The 25,498-nt window shown below is 32.4% G+C and overlaps 1 protein-coding gene across 1 annotated transcript; it reads right to left on the bottom strand.

Annotated features, from left to right (window-relative positions):
- Positions 1 to 17,869: 17,869 nt before the first annotated feature.
- On the bottom strand, positions 17,870 to 18,488 carry LOC129948101 (uncharacterized). The gene is made up of 2 exons (XM_056058933.1): positions 18,342 to 18,488; positions 17,870 to 18,276 (listed from the first exon to the last, which is right to left on the bottom strand). The coding sequence occupies exons 1-2, from the start codon at positions 18,351 to 18,353 to the stop codon at positions 18,037 to 18,039; spliced, it is 252 nt and encodes an 83-aa protein (XP_055914908.1). The 5' UTR covers positions 18,354 to 18,488; the 3' UTR covers positions 17,870 to 18,036.
- Between the last annotated feature and the right edge of the window lie 7,010 nt (positions 18,489 to 25,498).

Genomic DNA, 25,498 nt, shown 5'->3' with positions numbered 1-25,498 from the left:
AGTCATTTATGTTATCTATGTTGTTTGTACGAGGATGTGTGTGTATATTTTCTTTTCACATGAGCAATGCGATGTTGATGGAGAATTATAGCAAAAAAAGGATAAGTAATCACATTAAGAATTTGTGTTTTTTTTTTAAATGTTGCTAACAGATGTATTGGCAATTTATTTTAAAATTGAATAAAATCGAAGTACATACTTCCTCTTACACTTTAAATTGCTTTGAAAATTAACAATTTGTCATGTGTACAAAACATTAATGATGTATAAATGAAAAAATAATAATAATATTAAGAAAGACGAAAAAACATGGTTTGAAATGCTTTACAATCTCGAAAACAATTTGAGCAAATAAAAAAGAATGTCATCTGATTTTTTAAAGAAGAGTGTTTTTTAAGGGAATAGTTACTAAGTTTCAAAAAATTGGGTTGGAGTCGAAATACTGTATGGATCATAATACTGTATTTAAAATACTGTACCTCAAAATAATGTATTTCAAAATACTGTATGTACAAAACACTGTATGATCTAAATACTTTTTTAGAAAACATCATAATAATTTTTCATTACCATAATGTTCTAATATACTTCCCTTGATCAATAACATACATATATACCTATGATAATTCATAAGTCTGAATTAATAAAAACCAAATAAATGGTATCTTTTTCTTATTTTCTCTTTTTCATTTTCTTCTTTTTTTGCTTGCATTTCTTTCACATGTTTACATGAATTGTTTCTATCATAATCAAAATTGGCATTAAGAATTCCACCAAACTAATTAATCTGTCAAAAATTCCAGTAATACGCAGCATTTTGAGACGCAGTATTTTAAATCTACAGTATTTTGAAATACAGAATATTAACCATACAGTATTATGACCACACAGTATTGTACAGTATTTCAAAATACATTTCGACCCGTTTCCAAAAAATTGTCTTTGCTTTTTAAAGATTAAAATTTCAAAAATAATTCCAATGAAATTACTTTCCAGATTAAAATAAATTTACAATCAAATTATTTTAAGTTTGTAATATATTTTTATAACTCTTAAATTTACTTTAAAAGTAAAATTAATAGTTAAAAACAAAAACACTAAACCACGAAAAACCTCTGTATTTCACCGATTTTGTGAAACTTCTTTCCTTTAGAACGTCCCTACCATTTCTTCTGCAGTTGAATTCGAAAAAGGTTGATTTTTTTCTTGGCAAAATTATTCCCTATTGATTAAAACAACTGAGTACATACATATATATATATTCTATGTGAAAAGTACCGTTATTCAGGAGATATACTGTGTTATTTTTTTCCTTTTTATGTATTAAATATTTTTATATAACAAGTTTTGCGAACGTACAAAAAATCGTACTCGAGATTTTAATCAAACATGAAATTACAAGGTAGAAAAGTCGAAAAAGTAGGTCCCACAATTCTGTCCTTTTGTCTGTCCTCGCCCCTACAGCGCAATCTATTGGGTTCAAGTTCAAATTTGGAAATTAAGAATTTAGGAAAATTCGCTGAATTAGTTTTTTTTTTTTAATATTTTGAGATCAAAAATAACAGTAATCTTCATAAAATTTGTTGGCCAAAAATCGAAAATTCGAATTTTCTCAAAAACTCAAAAACAAAACCAGTAGATTTTTATTAAATTTTATGTAATTTTCTGTTCTTAAATTGTCTTCTTTCAATGAAAAAAGTATTTTTGTTTTGTTCCAGAACAGTATATCCCATGGAACTGTAATTTTGTTTTAAATTCTTCTCGGGAATTTATGAACTTATTCATCCACAAGCCCTCATATTGTATAAATAACTAGCGGCTCTGTACGTGCTTCGCTACGTATAAGGTATCGTAATACAAAAAATGATAATTAAGTTTATTTATTCGAACAAAAAAATATTGCTAGCTATTTAAAAGACCAAATGACCCAAATGATATATTGTTTATACTATATTTATCAGCAAAGAGTAAAAACTAAAAATTAAAAAGAATTGGGCACTCTTACTATGGCGGGTCTATATGGGTTAGTCTAAAACAGTTGGATAAACAATATTTTTAGTTTTTCCATTTTGAGCATGAACAAATAAACAGTTGGGGGTACCGACTCTGGAACAGGCAACATAAAGTTGGCCATGTGAAAAACATGATTCCTCCAAATTGACACCACCAACGTGAAGTGTTTGCTCTTGGGCCTTATTTATCGCAAATGGTAAACGCACAGGATATTGTAATCTTTTGAATTCAAAGGCATATCAGTTGGAATCATAGGGATACTCGGTATCAAAAACACTTCTCCTTTTGTTTAACCAGTTAAGATTGTAGCTTCAATCAAATTTGGAAATAACTTTTTCACTGCCAATCTGGTGCCATTACTTAGTTTTGGTGGATTAATATTTGGCAATAATATAATCAACAAAACAATTTTCAGATTCAAGCAATGCGGTGGTATACCAGCCGGTTCCAATGAATTTAAAAATTCAATTGGATAATTCATTGCCTCATCTTGATTCATAAAACTGTCAATTGATTTATATGTAATGACTACACCTGGCAGTTTCGCTTGAATTTGAAAATTAATGGCATTGATATATGAATGGTTTTCGGTGCCAAAATGGTGCGTTCTTTTGCTATAGCAAAATTTCGCGAAGAATCAAGTTGGAGTTTCAATCACCCATACATTCAATGGCAATTATAATGCAGAGTGTGCAGTACGACCACCTTCTAATAATGTAGCTGCAATTCCCGAAAATGCAAGTGCCAATTTAATTTTCTGTTCCGATCGAATAGTCGCTAAAGTCAATGGTACAACGAATGTTTTGCCTCTACCAACAGGTGCATCAAAGAAATTTAAATTTTCTCTACCTTCTCTGGACTTTCACGAATAATTCAAGACCAAAATTAGTCAAATCGGTAAAGGCATTGTTGAGATATAACATTACAACGAAAAGTGGCATTGATTTTTATATATGTAGATATTTGATAATCAAAAACGCCGACATTTTTTTTTTCAAAACTTGATTTCTCAAAAACAGATCAATATTTTCTTACGAAAATCAAATGTGAAATTTGTATTAATATATTCTAAATAATCGCTTACCTTTTAAAAAAATTTTACATTTTTAAACAAAAATTGAATAATTGTATATAAAAAAAATATTTAAAACAAAAATTGTTCAAAAATGTTGAAACAAAAATTCTGAGAAATCAAACAGCATTTTAATTTTTGAAGACAAACTTATTTTCAACATATATTTTCAAATCTTAAATTCTAGGTACTTTTTTTTGAACAGACTTTTTATTTTTTATAATTGAAACTCTACCGATTACATTGTGATACATAACACATCTTTAAAACACTATTCTCATGACTTGAGTTTTTCCTTCCGTCTGGAAACGTGTTAAAATTGTTTCTGTTTAAAAAACCCGAAATGAGTATCGGCCAGTAACCATAAAAAATAATGAACACACAAATGCGGCAATATCTAAAACGTAACGACATACTATGTCCCAATCAATCCCGTCTCCGTCCCAAACATAGTTACCCTACTGCCCTTATAAATGTGGTCGAAAAAATAAAAGAAAGTGTAGATAAGAATTTCGTTTCTTTTCTTGCTCTTTTGGATTTTTCCAAAGCCTTTGACACTATCAACCACCGTAATTTATGCATCAAATGAAGGGATGAGTTTCAATTTACGTCATCATCAGTGAGACTCATTTTCTCATATCTTAGTTCTAGACACCTAGCAGTAGTTGCTAACAACCAAACTTCAAGTTTTCTTCTGCTAACACGAGGTGTTTCCCAAGGGTCTATTTTGGGCCCATTACTTTTTACGATGTATGTTAATGAGCTCCCGCGTCTAAGCTTTAACTAATCCATACATATGTCTGCCGATGATGTACTGTACAGCTTAGGTAAAGTTGTCCAGTGGGGTTGTTTGAAAATGGTATTTCAGAGATAAACAAAGATCTTAATAAGATATTGCTTTTGTCTCGATCAAACGGACTTGGTTTAAATCCTACTAAGTCAAAATGCTTAGTCATTTCAAAATACCCTACAGACACATCTTGCTTTTCTAAAATATTACTCAATGATAACCCTATTCAGTTTGTTGACTCAGCTAGTATTCAATAAAGCACTCACTTGGACAAATCATACACAACTTATCATAGGTAGAGTGTACGAAGTCTTACGTATGTTACGGACCACCCAGAGAATCACTCCAATAAAAACTAGAATGATACTTGCTAAGTCGCTGCTTATTCTTAATTTATTATTTGGGTAGTAATTGCAAATTCAAGCACATAAGGAAACTTAATGTTGTCTATAATAGTGTGACAAGATATAATTTTGGACTACGGAAATATGTTCACATTTCTTCATATGCAAGATTAATATATGGTTTTTCTCTTGATAACTTATTCTCGTTTAGGACGTTAATAATCCACAATTTCATACAAATACGACAACCGACACGTATCTTTACAACATAATCCTTTTTCCACACCCTAATCGAAGCAGGGATCTGATACCAATACGCTTCTCTTATCTTGTTTCGAGCCGTCAATTTTTCTTTCACGCGTATTGGTTGTGGTTTTCCTACCTCAACCTAAAAGGGTAATAGAAAAAGACTTGGACAGTATTTTGAGGCATTGCGATGATTTTAACTTTTGTTTCTTTTGTATACTTTAAAGGTGTTTTATAAGGTATTATAATAAAGTTTGTTTATCAAATCTTTTTCATTAATTAAATAGTATAACGTAGTTTTTTTTTTATTAAAGTTGTTTTCTTTTTTTTCAAGTCATCTTGTTTGAAATTTAGTATTCATTCATTTTATGTTTAACAACTGTAAAGCTGAAGCTTGTACTACCTTGAAAAATATTATATCTGTGCACATTATAATTTAAATAATAGTGCAGTTATTTATAAAATGTTTCAATGGGGTTTCGCCCAAATATGTTAAAAAATAAAGATTCAAAGCTAAACAAACAATACTTTTTTTTAAGTAACTCGGTTATGTCTTTTTTTTGTTACTATACAAAATATGCGCACACATATAGACTCGAATAATCTATTATGTGAATCTCAAGCCGGATTCAGGTCGGGTTACTCGACCATGGATCATATATTCGTTCTAAGGAGCATTTCTGAGTCTTTTTTAGAAAAAAATAAAAAACTACACTTTTTATGTGAACCTTAAAGCTGCATTTGACTCAGTTGATCGAAACGCATTGTCGTTCAAGTTGATGTTCCAGGATGTCGTTTAAGTTTGGAAAAGTTATTTAGAACTTGTACAAAGACACGAGAGCAACGGTATGGAATAGAAAGCAGGTATCTGAATAGTTTCAGACGCAGTCGGGAGTAAGACAGGGTTGTGCTCTCAGTCCCAGTTTGTTCGCACTATTTATAAATGACATCACTGACGCATTACCAGGAGGTGTTAGATATGCTGGATAGATCATTAAAGCCTTATTCTTCGCAGATGCTATAGTCTTGCTAGCGAACTCATAGCAATCCTTACAGCTTATGATAAATCGACTTTCGGAAAACTGTAGACGATGGAGCTTGGTAGTGAACCTGAACAAGTCGAAACTGATGGTTATCAAGAAAGTTGGAGGAAGGTTAAGCTCAAGTGAACCATGGTGCATAGAAAGAGTGAAAGAATACAAATACCTAGGAGTATATTTTACCCAAAACTTAAGTTTGGAAAAACACCTCAACGAAAAACTTCTTTAGGCTAAAACCGCGATTAACGTGGCACGAAAAGAATGTTTCAACAACAAAAACATTGCTCATAGCTGTAAATATAAAGTTTTTGAAGCAGTGTCCCAATCAATCCTGTTTTACGCCGCACTAGTGTGGGAAGCAAGGAAATTTGAAACTGTGGAAAAACTCCTGAGATTTTATTTAAAACAAACATTCCGCCTTTCTACATGCACCCCAAACTACATGATAATGTTAGAAACAGGCTTATGCCCACTCTTAATAAAAACGTTGAAGCTGTAAGTCGATTATTTTCTGAAAGTACTGAATATGCCCAACAATCGTTTACCAAAAAATGCAGCTTTACAAGCGATACAACGCAAAACGGATGGGTTAAAGAGTGGATTGGGCTAGCAGAAGATACAGGTGTAACTTTAAATCTCAGTGAACATAGTAATCGTCACTGAACCAGGTAACTAGGCGTTTTGATGAAAATTTTAGAAATTTGTTCACAGAACAGGCATCCAGTTCACTTCATCGGATGATCTATAGCAGGCTGAATTATAATCTTAATGAAAGCAACTACTTCCAGACATAAATACTGTAGAGCAAATCAACATGTTTTGGCTAAGAGGTGAACTGCTAAACATAAATTACGTTCCACATCGCGAAGATCTTCCACTGCCATGTGATATTTGCAACATTTCTGAACGAGGGGATATTTTCCATTCTGTCGGAAGGTGTCCAGTCCTGAGAGAAACTGGAAGAAATGGCTCCCGGAAATTACGCCAGAAGAAATTACGCGAGATTTTTTTTTGGAAAAAACGCCAGAAAATGTTTTCTGCTTCAAATTGGAAAAAGAAGCAGATTTTCTTGTGGAAAATAAGCCAGAAACATTGGAAATTGTGCCAGACAGAAATGGAAAAAAAAAATAGAAACCAAAATGGAAATTAGACCAGAAAACCAATTGATATATTCTGGCCTAATTTCCTAATATCAATTTGGAAAAAAAGCCAGAAAATGTTTTGCATTTTAAAAGTCACTATACTTGGTCAATATTGTAGACGTTTTATCACAACAGGAAAAAAACAGTCCCTGACATGCACCCGCATGGGGGGGCGGTCGCGGGTGCAGTGCGGCCATGGCGTTGCAGACGTGGCTTGACCTTGCAACTTTAAGTTGCACTCCGAGCATATTTTTATATTTTTGCAAGGCAACAACACAACGTTGCATGCTTTTTTTCACAACGTCAAGTGTCAATGATGAATTCGCGAAAACAACTAAACAATGATTCTTAAAATAGATGATAGAGACAAAGAATGTGTAGTAAAACTGTTTATTTATTACAACAATTTATACAAAATACAGTTTTCTGGCGTTTTTTCCTAAACATGAAAAGGAAAAAACGCTTTTTCTACATATTTTTTTTTGCCTTTTTTCCATTTCTGTAAATGGAAAAAACGCCAGGAAATTTTTAGGAAAAAATGCCTGAAATTCCGAAATGTTGCCAGAAAAATTTGGGATTTTTTCCTAGGAAAAAAGCAAGTATTTTGTATGAAGAATTTTCTGGCGTTTTTTCCAAAAAAAAATCTGGCGTAATTTCCAGGATCCAACAAATGTACTTGGTACAGACTTTTTATAAGAAAACGAAACTTTATCTATCTAAAATAAAGTAGATGTGTCTAAAATGCTTATATATTGCAAAACAGCATTTATTTATAGAAGCAGAATTAGAGACGAAAATTTTTAGTTAACACAACTGCAACTTGAATTATTACAAAACTTAAATACAGTTAAAACTTTGTCAATCAAGCGGACGGCAAAACCATGCTTTAAAGATTGTTAATGAAATTGTAAAAATAATTGCAAGTAAATAAAAATCTATCTAATCTAGTCTAATCTATAATTATCATAGCCTCAAAAAGTTTTGCATACCATTAATATGCCATTGAGCATTAGGAAAAACGGGTAGGATTCAAGCTACGTGCCGTTCTCGATGTTCTTGAACATCATGTTCAGAAGGATTCAAAAACGCACTTTTTATTTTGATAGTTTAGTAAAACCGATTTTTGGTAGTGTTTCGGATCGGTTCTTAATAAAAAGAAAAAAATATGAATCTAGGAGAACAAAAGTTAAATACATTTCATTTAACAAAGCTTTGTTACTCATTTTGACTTATTTATTGCTAACAATATGCAATTTTAAAATATGAAATATCAATGCTGGAAATAATTATCGCTTTTCTTCTATTTCTAATTTCTTAAAAATATATCGTTTGATTAATTAAAAAACATTAGAATAAAAATCATGAATTAAACCCTTATTGCCGTATAGTCTTTATAAGTAACAATTATAAATACAAACATCTAACAAAATGTAGGTCAAATAGTTGACCCTATATTGTGAGACATCCTGTATATGTATATCTTCTTTTTGTTTCAGTGTTATAATTTATAATAACATATGCTTATTTATACGAGATCTAAGATCATTAACATTGAAATGTATGTTTTCAAATTAAAGAAAATTGCTTATAGTCTTGCCCCCAAAAACAAACCTTCTATAATATGTATACATACATACAATACATATATACGAGTACCTAATGCCTTTTTCTGATTCTGGTTGTTCAATTTCTATATTCTCTCAAAATGAACATTATACAAAAACATATAAAGAATAAAATAAGGTCTTGTGTTTTAAGTCCTTCTTTCAAAAAAGGATACGTGTTCTCATCAACGCTATACGGCATGGCATGCCACGGCTTCCGCAACGCATATAGTATCTATGTACATACATATATACATATGTATTGCTAAATTCTATAGCTAATATTGATTTCCAATCGTTTTCACTATTCAACAAAATTTGTTTTCCTCTTGAGTATTCGTTTATTACATTATACAAGAGTGTATAACACTATCGTATATATATACATATATATACATATATATGTTACTACCTAGAAAATCTGTGAACACAAATGGCACAACGCCCTTTAATAATAAACGTCTTATAAGTCTCTATACATATATAAATGTTCGAGGAACGTCGTTTGTAGTTTACCCACAAAATCAACGATTTCAACTAGAATAAGAAAAAGAAGAAGAAGAAGAAAATTCCCTTAATGTCAAATAATAAATCTTGAATGTTCTCTATGCCACAACCCTGAATTGACATTTAATTCCCGAACATGCTTTCTGCTAATTTTCTCAATTTTGCAAGATTCTCAATCCGCTAACAGATGATACTATCTCAAAGGATGTAGATGACTATACAACCGACCGACAACGTAGAGGAACAAGGACAAACTATGTATAAGATGACAACGACAACGATGACGAAAAAGACGAAGAAACATTTAGCCAAGGACGAAAGACGAACTAAGCATCAATTCCCTCAATCCCAACTCGAACACGAACTCGAACAAGAACAAGAACCCGAACCAATTTTATGCCATAGTCGTATATTGAACGTTTTTCTCATTATCCCTTAACAATCCTATTGCCTTTTGATTTCCTTTTGGCCTACATTAACGGGTGTATGTGATGTGCTTCTTTTATAGATACATTTTACATATACACGTATAACATAAACGAGTCGCTTAACCGAGAAGCTAACAGCTTTTACCAAGAAACTGAACTCAATACTTTAGTAGTCGAACTAAGAAGGTCCTTAAATAAGTAAAACATTGATAGTGGGTGACATTTGCTAGATAACCTCGAACCCCCCTCAGCCATCACACATTCTGCACACACATAACAGGAAGTGGTGGCTTACATTTAAAGTCACCCATGAAAATGGATAAACGAGTCACTGAGCTGCACCAAGGGCTTTTCAGCGTCCTCACGTGAATTGACTTTGTACCGCTACGGTGTATTTTACTTGATGACCCTCTGAAGAACAGTCATTCTAGTAGAAGCAGTAGAAGCAGCATCAGCAGCAGGAGCATCAACATCAGAAGCATCTTGTAATTCATAACACACGGATCTTATTTTCATCCGGACCATCTTGCACCTTCCATCCATATCCTTACTGTGTCCTTTGTAACTTGGTTTGTTTTTATTTTGATATTAAATTGGATTTTTCTTCATTTTTGTATCTAATCTTAACCGGGGCTCTTTTCAATGTCGATGGTTTTGTGTTAACGTTAGACGCCGCCGATTGCTGCGGTGGCGCTGGCTACGGGAAGAAGTCGAGTAGAAGGTATATGTCAGCTAATCGAAAACACTTTGGGTCTTATATAAAATGTTTGTGTATATATTGATGAATAAAAATGTTATCACACTACAACAAAAAAAAAGGAAACAACAATAACAAAAACAAATTGTTTTGCAATTTTCTTTTTCGAAATAAAAACTATTATGGTTTTTATCTTTTTGTTTTTATGATAATCACACGCAAAGGACAGATTTTTTGTTTTTGTTGTTGTTGTTATGGTTGACGGAAGATACAAATTGGTTTTGATTTTTTTATTGTTGCTGTATGTGTGGAAAGTTTGAAAAACAATATATCTAAGCCCTAAATCAAAAAGATTTTACCTCCTAAAAATTTCGGTTTGATATTTTTATTTTTTGTATGATGTTTGAATTTATTGGATCCAATAAAAATATTTCATGTCTTTATTTACACAGAAAGAAAACAAACATACTAAAATAAGGATGAAATAAATCGGTTGTATGTATTCGAAATGATTTACACTTAATCAAATCATCATAAGCTGGTTGAGGAAATTGAAATTTAAATACAAAAATTGGACATATTTCTTAGAAAAATTTTGCTATCGGTCGATTGATGTTTTCAATGATACCAAAAAAATGATAGTAAGTTTGGTTTATGTAGAGTTTTTATAATGATTTTTAAATTTAATAAATCTTCTTTTATAATATTCGATGAAGATTCAAAATTATAGTTTTTTAATGAAGACTATCTGAAAAAAAGACAAGAAACTGTATACAAATCATGTTTGAGGTAGTTTTAAGTTTGCATAAGTTCTGAAATCTGAATGAATAAAAATCAAAATTTAAAAACTTTAAGGAGAATGTTTTAAATGGAAGCTTTAACTGGTGAAGCGCTTTAGAAAAGAAACCTAACACCAACGTTTATTTAAACAAAAGACATTTTTTTAGAACTGTTTGTCTTTTTCTTTTTGTAATGGGTTCATTGGAATTTTGTACTGTAATTCTTTAAAATACTTAATAAATACTGATTTTTTAACTTTTTCAAGAAATGTTTAAAATGAAATTAAAAAAATCTGGAGATAAAAGCTTAATTTTTAGACCAGACGCATTCAAAATCAAATGGGGTGGCGCAACAGTCCGTTGTGAACCAGGGCCTAGTGACTTACAACTCTCAACCATTCCTGTGTGCGAGTACTGTTGTCAGGAATGGAAGGGACCTACAATTTTATGCCGAATCCGAACGGCTAGTTTTTGAGAAAGCACTTTTTCATGACAAGAATTACTCTTGAAGGATTTGTCAATTCCTCGCAAGAGGCAGTACCCGCGAAAATTAATTTTTTTTTTTTTAAATTAAGGTGGCACTGGCAGGGATTGAACCCAAGACCCCTTGCATGACAGTCCAACGCACTAACCATCATGCCACGGGTACTACAGAGACCAGACGCATTATAACATCAAATTTGTAGGTTTAAAATTAAAGGACAGACGTCAACTCTACCCTAACTTTTATGTTGACGTGAACGTCGATTCTGCTGACCGCGCCGCCTCGATCTCCTCGAGGAACAGCTGGCGCTGTCATCGCATAGTTTTGACAACTGTTGGTGTTGTTTGTTTCAAAGAATTGCAATGCGTTTTTGATAAACTTCAATTCGTCTGAATTATTTACAACCAACTCTCATGAAAAAAAAATAGGAAAGCGAAAAGTTTTTGATGTTCAGTTTAACTTTTCTTACCACGATCTTTTCAGTGGGTGTTAGTTGAAGTAATTTCATTTTAATTTGGTAACGTGCAGTTTTTTTTGGCGTATAATAATAGACTGTTCATTATGTTCAACAATTCCAGAGTTCGTCATTTGTGGTGTAGCTTCGATTTATTTTGTTTACAGTGCACTGCAGTGTCACCGGATTGAAAATTAAGAATAACTGTGGATTTATTTTCCTGTGTATTTTCAATTGACAATTCAGCATTTCCTTGGAGCTGGAGAAGACCTATACAAGCTTGTTTTGCATACACAACAAGAGAATTTTAAATCTTTTATCGGCGACAGAATTTCAAGTTGACGCTTGTTTTAGTAGTAGCAGTTTTACATGTTGTGTATACGGTTAAGCAGGTAAACGTTTTGCGACCATAATAACTGAATATCATTTAATAACTAAGACTTCTTTTTTTGTTACAACATCCTTAAATTTAGGGATCAGGCACGCATCTTAAATTCCCTTTAGTTGCTTAATCGACATATTTCCAACTGCTATTTTATTGGAAAATTCATCACTGGCTTTCTTGTTGTTCGAAGGATATTCCGCTGAAGTTTCTTGAAGATTTCGTTTTACTTGCATATGCAGTAAGTTAACAAAGTAACCTTGCAACCTTTTCACAATTTTTAAAGATTATAAAATGTATGTACTATTATTAACTTTTAATTCCTGAGCAGACTTGTAAAAGAATGCAATCTTTTTTGACTTTAATATTAAGATTGCATTGAATGAATTCACCTAAAGATTAAGAATTCAAATTTTGCAGTTACCAGTCATTTTAAAAAGACTGCGATATTTTTTTTCTATCATTTGACTGCAATTAAATTATTGAAATCGTTTGGGACAGCATTTAATTAAAGTGTTTGCATTCTCTTAAAGTCTTTGCCTTCATTGAAGTCTTTGAATTTACTTGAAGTCTGTAGCTTTACTTTCTGTCTTTTGACTCACATCAAGTCTTTGCATTCTTTTGAAGTCTTTGCATTCATTTCAATGTTTAAATTCACTCAAAGTCTTTGATTGCTTAAAGTCATAGGTGTACACATTTTAAATTGGGTTACCTGTTTTTTTTCCACCCTTATGTATAGATAAATTGGTCATTCAAACGAAATAAATCAAATAAAAAGCTTTAAAGCTGGTGAATAGCTTGGAAAAATAACACTTTTTTTAAACTGAATAATAACTTAAAAGTTCTTTATTTAATCTAAGATCAAAAATAATAGTAGAACCCATGCGCTTCTGAGATTGAGTTAGTGTTGTCTTAGCCTGAGGGTGAAAAGTGACGTGACATTGATGGAATTTCAGCAATCATTTTACGAATCTGTGCTTACTTCGAGTTTATAGTTTCTAAATACTTGTAAGTGGTAACCGTGGCATGATGGTTAGTACGTTTGACTATATGGGACCAGTAATTTAGTTGTAAGTTATGGTTAATTAGGCTAGTCTTATGAATTTTTGTTTAAGATTGAATTAACAAAACTTAATTTAAAAAAAAAAAAAAGTGCGTTGGACTGTCATGCGAGAGGTCTTGGGTTCGATCCCTGCCTGTGCCATCTAAAACAAAAAAGTTTTATTCACGGGTACTGCCTCTTGCGTGGAATTGACAAATTCTCGAAGAGTAATTCATTTCATGAAAAAGTGCTTTCTCGAATTAGCCATTCGGATTCGGCCTAAAATTGTAGGTCCCTTCCATTCCTGACAACAGTACTCGCACGCGGGAATGGTTCAGAGTTGTAACTCACTAGGCCCTGGTTCTATATGGACTGTTGCACCACTTAATTTATTTATTTTATAATACTTGTAATTGTTTAACAATCACACCTACTTACAAATCAGGACGAATGCAAGATGTTTCAAACTATCGTCGAATTTGTAAAATTGCTACGATTCCCAAATTCTTTGAAGAGTTAGTCTATGAAAAATTAACAACTTTTCTTAAAGCAATAATTCCACCATTCCACCATGGTTTTGTAGCTAACTAACCTTACTATTTTTTTAGTAATTTAGTCTTGAATGCACTTGAGAAAGGTCATCAGTATGATTTTGTCTATACTGGCTTTTCTAAAGCATTTAACAGAGTCAATCAAGATGCTTTACCTATGCAGATAAATTAAGTAGGTTTTCACTCAAACTTTTTAAAATGGCTAAATTCATACTTAAAGGATTGTATTGAGTACGTTCGTATAAATAACATTCTTTCAGCAAAAGGATATGTTACGTAGGGTGTCCCGCGATGAAACCATCTTGGTCCTCTTCTTTTTCTGCAACAAGATCTTGATCTTGGACTGATGTTTAACTACGAGTAACTGTTTACATTCAAATATTTCCAACATTTTACGTTCTCCAATTAATTTTATCTGTAAAATCAATCATGCGCCATTGTCCGATATAACCTTTAAAAAAATTTAGTGAGATTTTTGACAAAAAAACTTGACTTTTTAAAGCATATAGATTATGACGTTGCTAAGGGAAGTTCAATGTTAGGTTTCATATTGCGTAATGCTTATTCAAACTTTCTCTAAAATCAGGCAAATTTCCTAGCATATGGAAGAAGTCATTTCTAACGCCAATTTTCAAGAAAGGTAACAAGGCGGATATAAGCAACTACTGGCCCATTGCAAAGCTTTCTTGCATTCCTAAAGTATTTAAAAGAGTTGTTTATAACATGGTTTTGTGAAAAAAAGATAAACCGTTACTAATCTCCTCACATTCTCAAACATATGTTCAAATGCTTTATAACAAGGTTATGAAGTTGACTGTGTATACACTGACTTCCCTAAAGCTCTTGGCCAACTAAGCCATGGAATTATTTTATTTAAACTTAAGGCACCGTTTTTCTTAGCTTGGATTAAATCATACCTTGAAAACAGACTCTATGAGGTAAAATTTAGAAATTGTCATTATGAACCTTTTGTTGCTCAATCTGGTGTTTCCCAGGAAACCCATCTTGGCCCTTTTCTGTTCATCTTGTCTATTAACGATGTATCGTCATGTCTACGCTCAAGTGAACTTCTCATTTTTGCTGACGATATGAAGATTTTCAAAATAATAAAGTCCACCCATGATCGTATTCTTTTACAAGCCGACACTGATAGTTTCACATTTTGGTGTGGTCAAAATAGCCTTGCCCTCAACCCTTTAAAACGCCAGACGATAACTTTTACAAAAAACTAATCAGTAACGTATTTGATTACTGTATATCACAGCAAAAACTTTGTCGTGTCTCCACATTTAAAGATTTAGGTGTGCATTTTTGTTCAAACTTAGAGTTTACACATCACATTAATTTTATTGTTAATAAGGCAAGTTCTATGCTTGGTTTTATAAAACGCTGGGCAAAGGAGTTCAATGATCCCTATGTTATCCTTTCTTTGTATAATTGCCATGTTCGTCCTCATCTTGAATATGCTTCGCAGGTATGGACTCCCTATTTCAAAATTCATAGAAAACGTATTGAATCAATTCAACATAATTTCATTTGCTTTGCCCTAAAGGGTCTTCCTTGTTAAGATCCTTATGGTCTGCCTCCCTATGAACATCGTATTCTACTTCTTCAAATGTACGAGTAATCTCTCCATCAAAGGCGTGTTACTAAGTATTGTTTGATCAACTCATTAATGGTGAAATTGATGCACCTTATTTGCTATCTTGTGTACATTTGAATTACCGGGCGGAACTCATCACCTACGTTCTTTTGATTTTATACATATTGCCTTCCATAGAACTAACTATTTGAAGAATGAAGAAGTCGAATGAGCATTTTATATAACTTAAACTTTTCACCGATAGAATTAAATTTAAATAAGGCGGGATTAAAATCATTGTTTAGAACCAGTGCTCCACTATCGTAAACGTTCTCATTTTATTTTTTGTTCTGTAACAGTAAAATGTTAATTATGGTTTGTTTGTATTTTGTGCGTGTTTTAGGCTATAATTGTATTATTTTTTACTAACAACTAACACATGCATTTATGATGAGCCTCTGATCGTAGTTTGACGCTTTCTATAAGCTTACTACTTTCTGAAAATTCTGAAGTGTAAACTCAAAGGAGTTTTCCGATCCACTCACCTTAAAGTGTTTTGTTTGTATTTCGCGTTTGTAAGGTCTAACCTTGAATAGTGCAGAGTAATCTAGAATCCTTCATATTTTCTTCATTCGTTGAGAATCGAAAAGAACCAAAAATGTTTTAAAAGATTTTTAGTGAAAAGATTTCAATGGGACATAGATATTCCTACCTATGAAACAAAATGTAAGCTACTTATTATTTTGCCTCTTAACATTCATAGAAAGTTTATAGAAGTTTTGTTTATTCGTAACATTTTAGCAGACCAAATTTTTGCTCTAATTGGCATTAATGTTCCTGTGGGATTGAATAAACTTAACTTAACAAATATTTTAGGCAAAAGTCGAAAGTTGGAATTTTCTTTTAAAAACCCCGATAGATTTGTATAAAATGTTCTCTAATTTGTTTTTCTTAACTTTCTTTCAATACAAAAAAATATGTTTTTGTATTTCTCCAAAAAAAAATGTTATTTTTTAATTTTATTTTTAGAAACTGATGAATCAATTTTAATACTCAATAAGCTCTTATTTTATTTATTTAATATTTGATCATTATCAAAAATGTCAAAATTTTTGTTTTGATTTTTAAATTCGATATATGTATGTCGGTATCTATTTTTTTTTTAGAAAAATCGTATTGAAAATGTTAATTAATATATTCTTAATAACTGCATACAAAAAATATTTGCATACAAAAATTGAAAAATTGTATATGTACATACAAAATCAATGTATATAAACAGCTCTAGCGATTTAAAAAAGAAATTGAAAATTAAGTTTTTTTTGAAAAACTAAATGGCATTTGAATTTTTAGAGAAAAACTTATTTTACAGGTATATTTTTAAATCTTAAATTATACTCGAAGGTTCTATTTTAAAACAGTTTTTTGCATACATGGGGCAGGTTCGTGCCAGTCGTGCATTTTATTAACTTCTTAAAATTACGACTACTTGTATTGGTTTTTTTAAGACTCTGAAACTTTCCAGAAAACTACAATCAAAATTTCGAATAAAATAATTATTAAATCGATTATTCGTTTTACTAAGGCCAAAATTCTGTTAAAAATTGATCCAATTCGGTTCTGCACATATTTTTGGATTATAATTGGTGCCAAATATATATTTATGTTCTTTTAATAGTTGAAGAAACTACTTTGCTTCCAAATTTTACTTAAATCATAACTTAAGACCTATAAAAACAAAATTTAATTATTTTTCATTATTGTTTGGATTATTAACATAACTAATGGTGTTAGAAAAGAACAATGCATCATTTTAAGTCCGTGTAAAAACGATAATTTAAAAAAGTATACTGGGGCGTATACGTACTTTTCTTATTTAATATTTAATTTAAATTAAAAACATAGAAGTAAATTTTACAAATTAATTTGTATTCTCAATAATTATAGTAAAAACAATTGTCTGAGTTATTTAACAATTTTTAAAAGTTTGAATTGTACGCTAGTAGACAATCAAGAGTTTCAATCACAGTCCAAACTCACTTAATCACATAAAAACACAATGTTGTTTTTAGATTTTCAATTTCTCCGGAAATGCTTCTAATTCTCCGAATATACAAATATTCTTCACCCAAAACAAAAAAATACTTCAATCAACCGATGACAATGACAGAAGCTTTATAATTTTACAACTCACCACACACTTCCCACGAACTTAAAAAAAAAATAAAACCACAAAATTTCTAAATTAACGTGGACAGCAGCGTGGACACATGTCCACAAATTCCGGTAGAAAAGTTTCATGACATTCAATTTGTTTTGACAGACCAAAGCTGTGCGCTAATTAACCTTCTAATTAACTACATTTACTACATATAAACACAAAACTTGCCCCAAAGCCAAAACAAAAACAAAAAACAGGAAAAATGGAAAAATTTCAGGACAAAAATATCAAAGGACCTTGCTTTGCTTTGCTACCTACATTCTATGGTTTGGTATTTTCCAGAGCCCACAGGGATTACATGAGTTGGTTTTGAAGAGCCAGGAAGAAAGGTAGAACTAAGTGTAAAAGGTAGGTACACCTATAATGCTTTCAACTTTCATGTCCTGTGTAAAAGCGTTCCCTTTTTTATTTGTTCCTAACAACATTTCCTTGTCTATTTCTGCAGGGCAATTTCTAGAGTAACATAATAGTTTCAGTGTAAATAAAAAAAGTTTTTTGTTTCTATTTCACAGTTTATTTGTTTTCAATTTAAAGTTAAAGTTTTTATTTTTCTGAACAAAAAAATCAACAAAATGAAGTGAAGACTAGGAGGAGGTATTCGAAAGGCATCAGGAAGTAGCTTTGGTCAGTTTAGGTTGCATTATCCATGCGACGCTGATTAACGACGAAGGAAGTATGGAGCCGAGGCGTAAGGATATGCGCTGTAGGCAGCCGCATATGGTGATGCATAGTAGGGAGATGCAACCAATGGGGAGCTGTAGGCGGCAGCAGTGTAAGCTGCTGTGTAGGGTGAGGCGGCGATCAGAGGTGCTGAGTAGGCTGAGGTGTATGCCAATGGAGCGACAATACCTGGCTTAGCAGCGGCCAAAGCAACAACAGCCATCAAGCAAAGAGCAAACTGTAACGAAAACAAAATATAAATATCCCTAATTGTTAACTCCTAAAAATATGTTTTTAACTTACGAATTTGAACATATTGATTATGCGAGTTTGTTCTTTGTGGTAGACTCAAAGTGAAACTGATACCTTCCTCAACATAACCGATGGCTTATATAGCCCAATTGACGGCCTACGAAAAACCTCAAACAAATAGGTACATATGTTGTCCATGGCACGTTCGAGGAGGTAACGCAATAGCCTCCAGCCTATACGCGCTTTTTCAAGCCAACCTTTAAAAAAAATTACTCACATCGTGTTGTGTTAAATTTTGTGGAAATAATTGAAAATTATCCAAATTAAAAGAAATATATCAGTGAATTTACAAATTTGCCTTACTTTCAGCCCATTTGGGCTAATAGCTATACAGACCCCCTCATAAGGTCTACCCCACTGATGCCTTAACCGACTCCATCGACCATCATATTGGCCTAAAATGGAATGACAGTGCCAAGAGTGTCCGAGCACTCGTTGTATGAATACGAAATGTGATTAAAACCAATGTTCGTAGCTTCGTGGTAGTCCGTCATCAGCTGATGTATTAAAACGGCTCCAAGCTTCCTCGCTTGACCATGATGGGTCTATTGGATTGGATTAATTAATATACACGATTTGCTGGATTTTTCACATTGATTGATTGAGTAAATTTTATGTCGTCGTGTCGTCGTCGTCGCCACCGGTAGTTAAATAATTTTGAACTAAAAAAACGCACTGAAATGAAACTGAAACACTGAAATAGTACCTAATTGAGTAACCAAATATGCCGCGTGGAGTATATTAATTTTATATCATTCGATAGTCGCACAAACTTATGCAATGTTGAAGTTCATTTGAGTTCGTCTCGTCGCATGCTCTTAGTGAGATGTGTGTTGTGGTGAATTTATTAAACTAAAAATTATATGAATCGCATAGGATTTTGCTATACTCGTTCGTAGTGGGATGAGGAAGGAATCAGCAAATGAAGTAATTAATTCAGCAAGGTCAGGGTTTATGGAGACCATAATTGAAAACGTGATATGGTAGGTAGGTATACATTTTAATGAATGAAGGTTTATAAGCGTTTTATGGAAAAGCCATGAAACAATTTCTATATTTTTGTTCAGTATGGCTCCAATAAATTTAGGGCGTCTATTTTAACAGCATATAGGTTATTAGAATATGTACATATGTGTGTATATAAGAGGATACATTATTTTCTAGGACTTCAAACTAAATTTTGAAAACTAACCGAAATATTTACTATATTTATCTTGAGTGTTTCCAAGTTGAATGATAGCACTGGTAGTATTAAATTTAAAAAAAAATCTGCGTGTGAAGTTCCTTTTAGGTAAAAGACACAGTTCCATCCTTGAGAAAGAAAGATAGAGTTTATATGGATTGTCGGTGCCCAATACAGATTGTATTAAAGCACTCTACATTCGTGCGGTACGGCTTAAGAACTAAGTACTTGACAGTACGACTGAAGTTGGGCTCGAATACTGATAAGTATTTCGAAGCGGAATTGCTTAGGAAAAGAAATACAGTTGACTATTTTAATAAAGCATAATCTGTTTAAATAACGGTCAAAATTCTGAGACCAGATACATAACAAAGTTGAACAAGTGACGTAAATGAATCAACGCTGCTATTGATACTTATCTATTAAGTGCCAATGAAGATTAAAATTAACTTCCTATAAGAAAATTTTGACATTTCTTGACGTTTCAAGGTCAATAGAGTCGAAATAAAAGATTTGTAGAGAGATGTCGGAATGTGCGTGTGTTACGTACGTTCGCGACGTTTTTTCCGTCGTCCATAGCTCAAGAACCAGTAGATATATGGACTTTCAATACATTTTGTTATACAGATAATAATGCAGAAAGATGCAATTAGGGCTCTCAAAAAAATTGAGTGGGTGGTTTTTTACCATAGCAGTTTTAAAAATAGTAAAAATTTTGGTTGACCCTAAATATCTCACGAACGAAAAACGCTAGAAACTTGTATTAAATTGCATATAATATATTGTAACGTGATACCAAAAAAAAAACTGGCAAACAAAGTTGTCACCTATAAAATTTTACGAATGAAAAATGATTTTATCTCCAAAACTATTTTGTACAATGAAAAATAACATTTTTAACATTTGGTAAAATTTTTCGAACAATCGAAATGACAGTTTTTTTTATAAAAAATACAATACTGTTGCGGTAAAATTTACCACAACAAGTTTCACTCACCTACTCTATATCCCGTTCCCTTTTAACCTTCCGTTTTCCGTTGTGGCTCCAATATATTCTAAGAGTTCAGTTGAATCCTGTCTTCCATCAGTCAGTGTCCTGCTCTTAATATATAATGGAAAAGCAACCAAAATTAGGTGTGGACAAAATGGTACATTTGTGCGACGGGCGGTCCACAAAGTGATTGCTGGAACGACAGACGGTCTGCACGAATACCAACCAAGGTGAGAGACAAGTGGTCTGGTCACACCAAAGCCAACAAACAAAGAGGGGCACGAGTGACACTTGGTCCTCGATTGCTGATGTTACTCATATGAGAATGGCTACATGCCCAACATAAATCAATTTCGTTATGTAAAAGATGGAAAGTTAACACGAGTCCCTAATCCCCTAGTCTGCGCGAAAGTCCAACGACAAATAGAGTAAAATCGCGAGATCAAAAACCACTGCCAACTTCCACCCTCCGATAGTTAAAACAAACATTTTTACATAATTGTAATTTCGTACAAAAAAAAAGAACGCGATAAACACTTGAGTTTCGTGCGACTTATCAAAGTTTCTCCAAAATTATGGGGGTGTTAATAGGGTGGCTGAATGCACCCATTGAATTCCCGCTCACTGGAAGAAGTACTAGAGGTCGGCGAATTCAATGACAGTGGTAGTGCATAAAGCTGGGGTGAAACGTGCGAGTAGGAAAAGTGGTGGTGTCTCAACTGCGTTCGCTCACTCTTGCAAATAAGCTAGGTGAAGCTGAATTAAAACGCGATAGAGACCTACACTTTCTGATTGGCCGAAAGCATGTGGGAATGGAAGAAAAAGGAGAGGTCATCAAGGCAAGGTTAAAGCCTGGAAGATCACTTTTTTGCGAGATAGAATCTGAACCGGAGGTTCAAGAAATTGAAAGAAAGAAAAAAAAAAAGGAAAAACTTTGAGAAGTTAAGAAATTCAAGTGTTGTTGGAAGTGAAAAATTTTAAAAATTTTGATTAAGAAGAAGGGAGAAAAAAAAAGGATTGAAAAAAAACAGCTAGGAGAGGGAAGTTGGCACTTTGGCAGGATATCCAGAAAAGATAAGTATTTAATTGGTGTTAAAAAAGTAGAATTCTTTTATTTGTCGTGGTAATAACTATTGAGAATCGTGTTATAATCGTTGGACTTTCGTTTCGAAAAAGAAAAAAAGGCAATTCCGAGAAAGCGGAACTCGCGTCCCGTAATTAGAAATTTTCTTTGTCCAGTAGGGACAAAAGGTTAACGGTCCATCTTCGGTGTCATACACCAACTCTTTGTTCATAAAAATTCTTAAAAGATCTTGGGTTTTAATCCTACTTGTAAGGTTTCCCAAGCAAAATCGAAAACAATTAAAAATATTCCATCCATTTAAAACATTTTTTTTTATTTGTTCACAAATTGTTCTGGTCGGTTCCGCTCCAAAAGGTTTGTAATTTCCTTTTTTTTACAAAAAAAAAATACTGGCGCCCATCTTGTTCCTTCTTAATTTGATTTTATACATATTTCAAGAACACCCTATTAGCAACCCACTATCAAATTAATTTGATAATTTCGATTAATAAAATTAACCTTGTTCCCAATTAATTAAACCCACCCCAAAACTGAGCTATCGGGCGACAGCACTGCTTTTACTGTCTGTGAGGAAATTGACGAACAAACCTATTCGCGTCTGACAGTTGTCTTTGATTTAGATAAATCACAAATAGGTACTACTCGTGCGCGTCGGCTACCTATTTTATTCAATTTTAATTCGTTTTTTTTTTATTACAATCTTTTGAGTTTGCGGACAATCAATCCGCCATCGTATTATTCGGTTCGTTATTTTTCACAACAATACAAAATATCTTTTCAATAATTTGAGATTATGGCTTCCAACTTATTTTATCTTATAAGAAATTTTGTTTCTCAACATTTGTTAAAATGCATGAAAACGTGCATTTCTAAAAGTTCGTACAAATTGATTTTCGACTCAAATGTTGTTTTCACAGATTTAAAATATTGGTTTCATACTTATTTTATCCCACAGAAAATAAAGTTTTCGACATTCAGTGAATTTTTGATAAAACTCAAACAACCCGTTTTTTCAAAAACAAATAAAATGGATAAAAAACAGTACGAACATTTAGTAAAATGATTTTCGGATCTCGATATCACTTGAATAATAGAAGGTATTGACTCCAAATTAATTTCATTCATCCAATTTGTATTTATATACGAAATAATAACTTTAAAGAAATGGTACTAAAATTGGTAAAAATTGGTTAACGACCGCATTTGGTTGAATGATAATCCAAGAGTGATTTTTCAAAAACCAATGTACCTACGAAGGGTGAATGTTTAGTACGGTTTATGGGCTAGGGGCATCATTGGGCCGTATTTTTTCCCAAATGAGAATATCTTGAGATGATAACGAACTTTGCATGCTCAGTATTAAATGATATGAATGTGGACGATATGTTGTTCAAATAGGACGGTGCCAGTTGCCACACAGCAAACGAAACAAGGGCTCTTTTTTGCTGGACAAATTCAATGACCATTTTATCTTATGTAGTGGCGATCTCAATTGGTCGCCAAGATCTTTAGGGTTATTTGAAAGAAAGGTGTACGTCGATAAGCCAGCAGCAATTGACTAGTTCAATAATGAGATTACTCGGAATATTAACGACAAAGAATGTCAATTATGCGTCAGTGTCATCCAAAATTTAGACCGTAAGATAGAGGTGTACCGGAGATCTCGCGGCAGCCACTTGGCCGATATTTTGTTTCATACAAAATTTAACCATGATCATAATAAAATGAAATGAGAGCAATGCTGTAAATATCTAGTGCCGGCCCTAAAAATTTAAGCACACTTTGTGTTTTTGCCAGAGAAGGTTTAACTATGCAATGTAACAATTATTAAGATACAATGAAAAAAGAAACAGAAAATGTCTTTCGTGTTAAAATAACTTTTGTTATTATTATTTTATACAATTTAGTTTACATTAAAAACTATTATTCTCTTAAGTAATGTCCTCCAAAAATGTGAAGGGTACGAAATGATACTCTTTATGTTACCACAAGTCTATTCATTTGAAACCAGAGCAATAATAATTCAAAATTCATGATTAAATGTAAGAATAATGCGAATGAACTAATTTGGTTTTGCTACCATCTTTTATAGTTTCAAAGTTATGCCGCAATTATTTGTGTTTTACCAAAAAGTAAACAAATTTATTCTTAAATGTATATGATTTTATCAAACCCCAATCATAATTCAAAAATATCATTAGTTAAAGTTTTTTTTACTCACTAAATTTGCTATTTTTCGTATTTTGTAAATCCTTACCAAAAGTGGTTGGGAATTAAAAAACGCACTTTTTTATCTCACATTTTGTATGCATGACACCACCTGTTTAAAAGGTCTGATAAACGTTTTTCGAACTGTCATTTTGTTCGACTAAGTTAAAAAGTGCATATTTTTGTTATTCACATAAATCGTCTGAAAAAGTCATCCAAAAGAGAGTTCTTAATAGAGTGTCTCAATTCAAAAACGATGAGGCACACGATATGGTTTAAAAGTTATTACAAACTCCAAGAATGTAGATAGTTGCAACCGTAAAACCCCTTTCTATAATAAAACATAAATATATTTATGTAAAAATATACGTAAGACATTTTTGTTAACAGTGCTAATCACTATACATTTTCGTGTAACGTAAAATTTGTTACCTTGAAACGTTACCGAAGAAATTCAGATATATACAAAAGTAATAAAAGAAATGTAAAACATTTATTTTGCGTGTGAATAATTCTATTGTTAACAATTATTTTTAGAGTCGTCGATTCTTAATTTGAATAAAACAAATAAGGCCCATATCTGTTGAAATGGTTTAAATTATATTTTGTGTATTTTTTATTTTTTATTCTAAATCAATTTTCTACTCAAAATGTCGTGGCTTATCATTTTTAGCCCAAATTTTTTTGACAACTATCAACATTGTATTAGATTGTCAAAATAGGGTGAAAAATTGTAAGACAATTTTTTGCAGAATTTCGTGCTCAACCCTTCAGACCCTTTTCTGTGCAAAAATAAGGGATTAGACCTTATTTTTCATTTCGCAATACACTAAGCTAAAAATTACTAACTAACTGCAAAAAATAATAAAATGCAGACAATTTCCTTTGGTAGTTTTTTTTTTTATTTCTTAAGGTCCGTCAACAAAATCCAAAATAATATCTTACTTCCACTTTTCCATCATCAAAACCATCGACTTAATTCTTAACGAACATAGTATGAAGCAGCATATGGGTAAGCTGAGTAGGCAGCGTACGGCGAAGCAACATAAGGTGAAGATGCAATGTATGGTGAAGCGTATCCAGCGGTATAGGCAGCGGTATAAGGAGAAGCAACCAATGGTGATGAGTAAGCAAGTGGTGCTACAATACCTGGCTTAGCTGAAATGGCAGCAATAATAGCGAAGAAGAAAAATGCAACCTACAAAAATAAATAACACAAGAAATTAATATCCTTTCAACGAAAATATCCTTAAAATGTGTGACTTACAAATTTGAACATTTTGAGTTGATTTTTGGTAGTTTTTTGAAATGAAACTGATAACTTCAACTGATTTTACTCCAACTTTTATACTAAATTGAAACTCACATATTTATAAAATGGCATTCCCTTGCACGTGCTTTGACCATCGACGACCATCGTCGACCGACGACAACAGCACGACGAGACGCGGCAGGTTTTGAATACAAAATTTAGCTGCGCACATTTGAGGAGTACATTTTATTGTTTTGTCTTTTCACGGTCATTCTTAACATGGAAGTAAGTTAAGGAAAATGAAAACGTATTAATTAATAAAATACAGCCAGAAAGTGTAACAAGAATTTGAATTTATGCGAAACACAATTATGCATCATGAGTATAATAAATCGTCAAAGACTGAACTAGGCTACAGCTATTCAGTTAT

This window comes from Eupeodes corollae, chromosome 2, assembly GCF_945859685.1.
Source record: "Eupeodes corollae chromosome 2, idEupCoro1.1, whole genome shotgun sequence".
Taxonomy (NCBI): Eukaryota; Metazoa; Arthropoda; class Insecta; order Diptera; family Syrphidae; genus Eupeodes; species Eupeodes corollae.
This window is presented reverse-complemented; position numbering and strand designations above follow the sequence as displayed.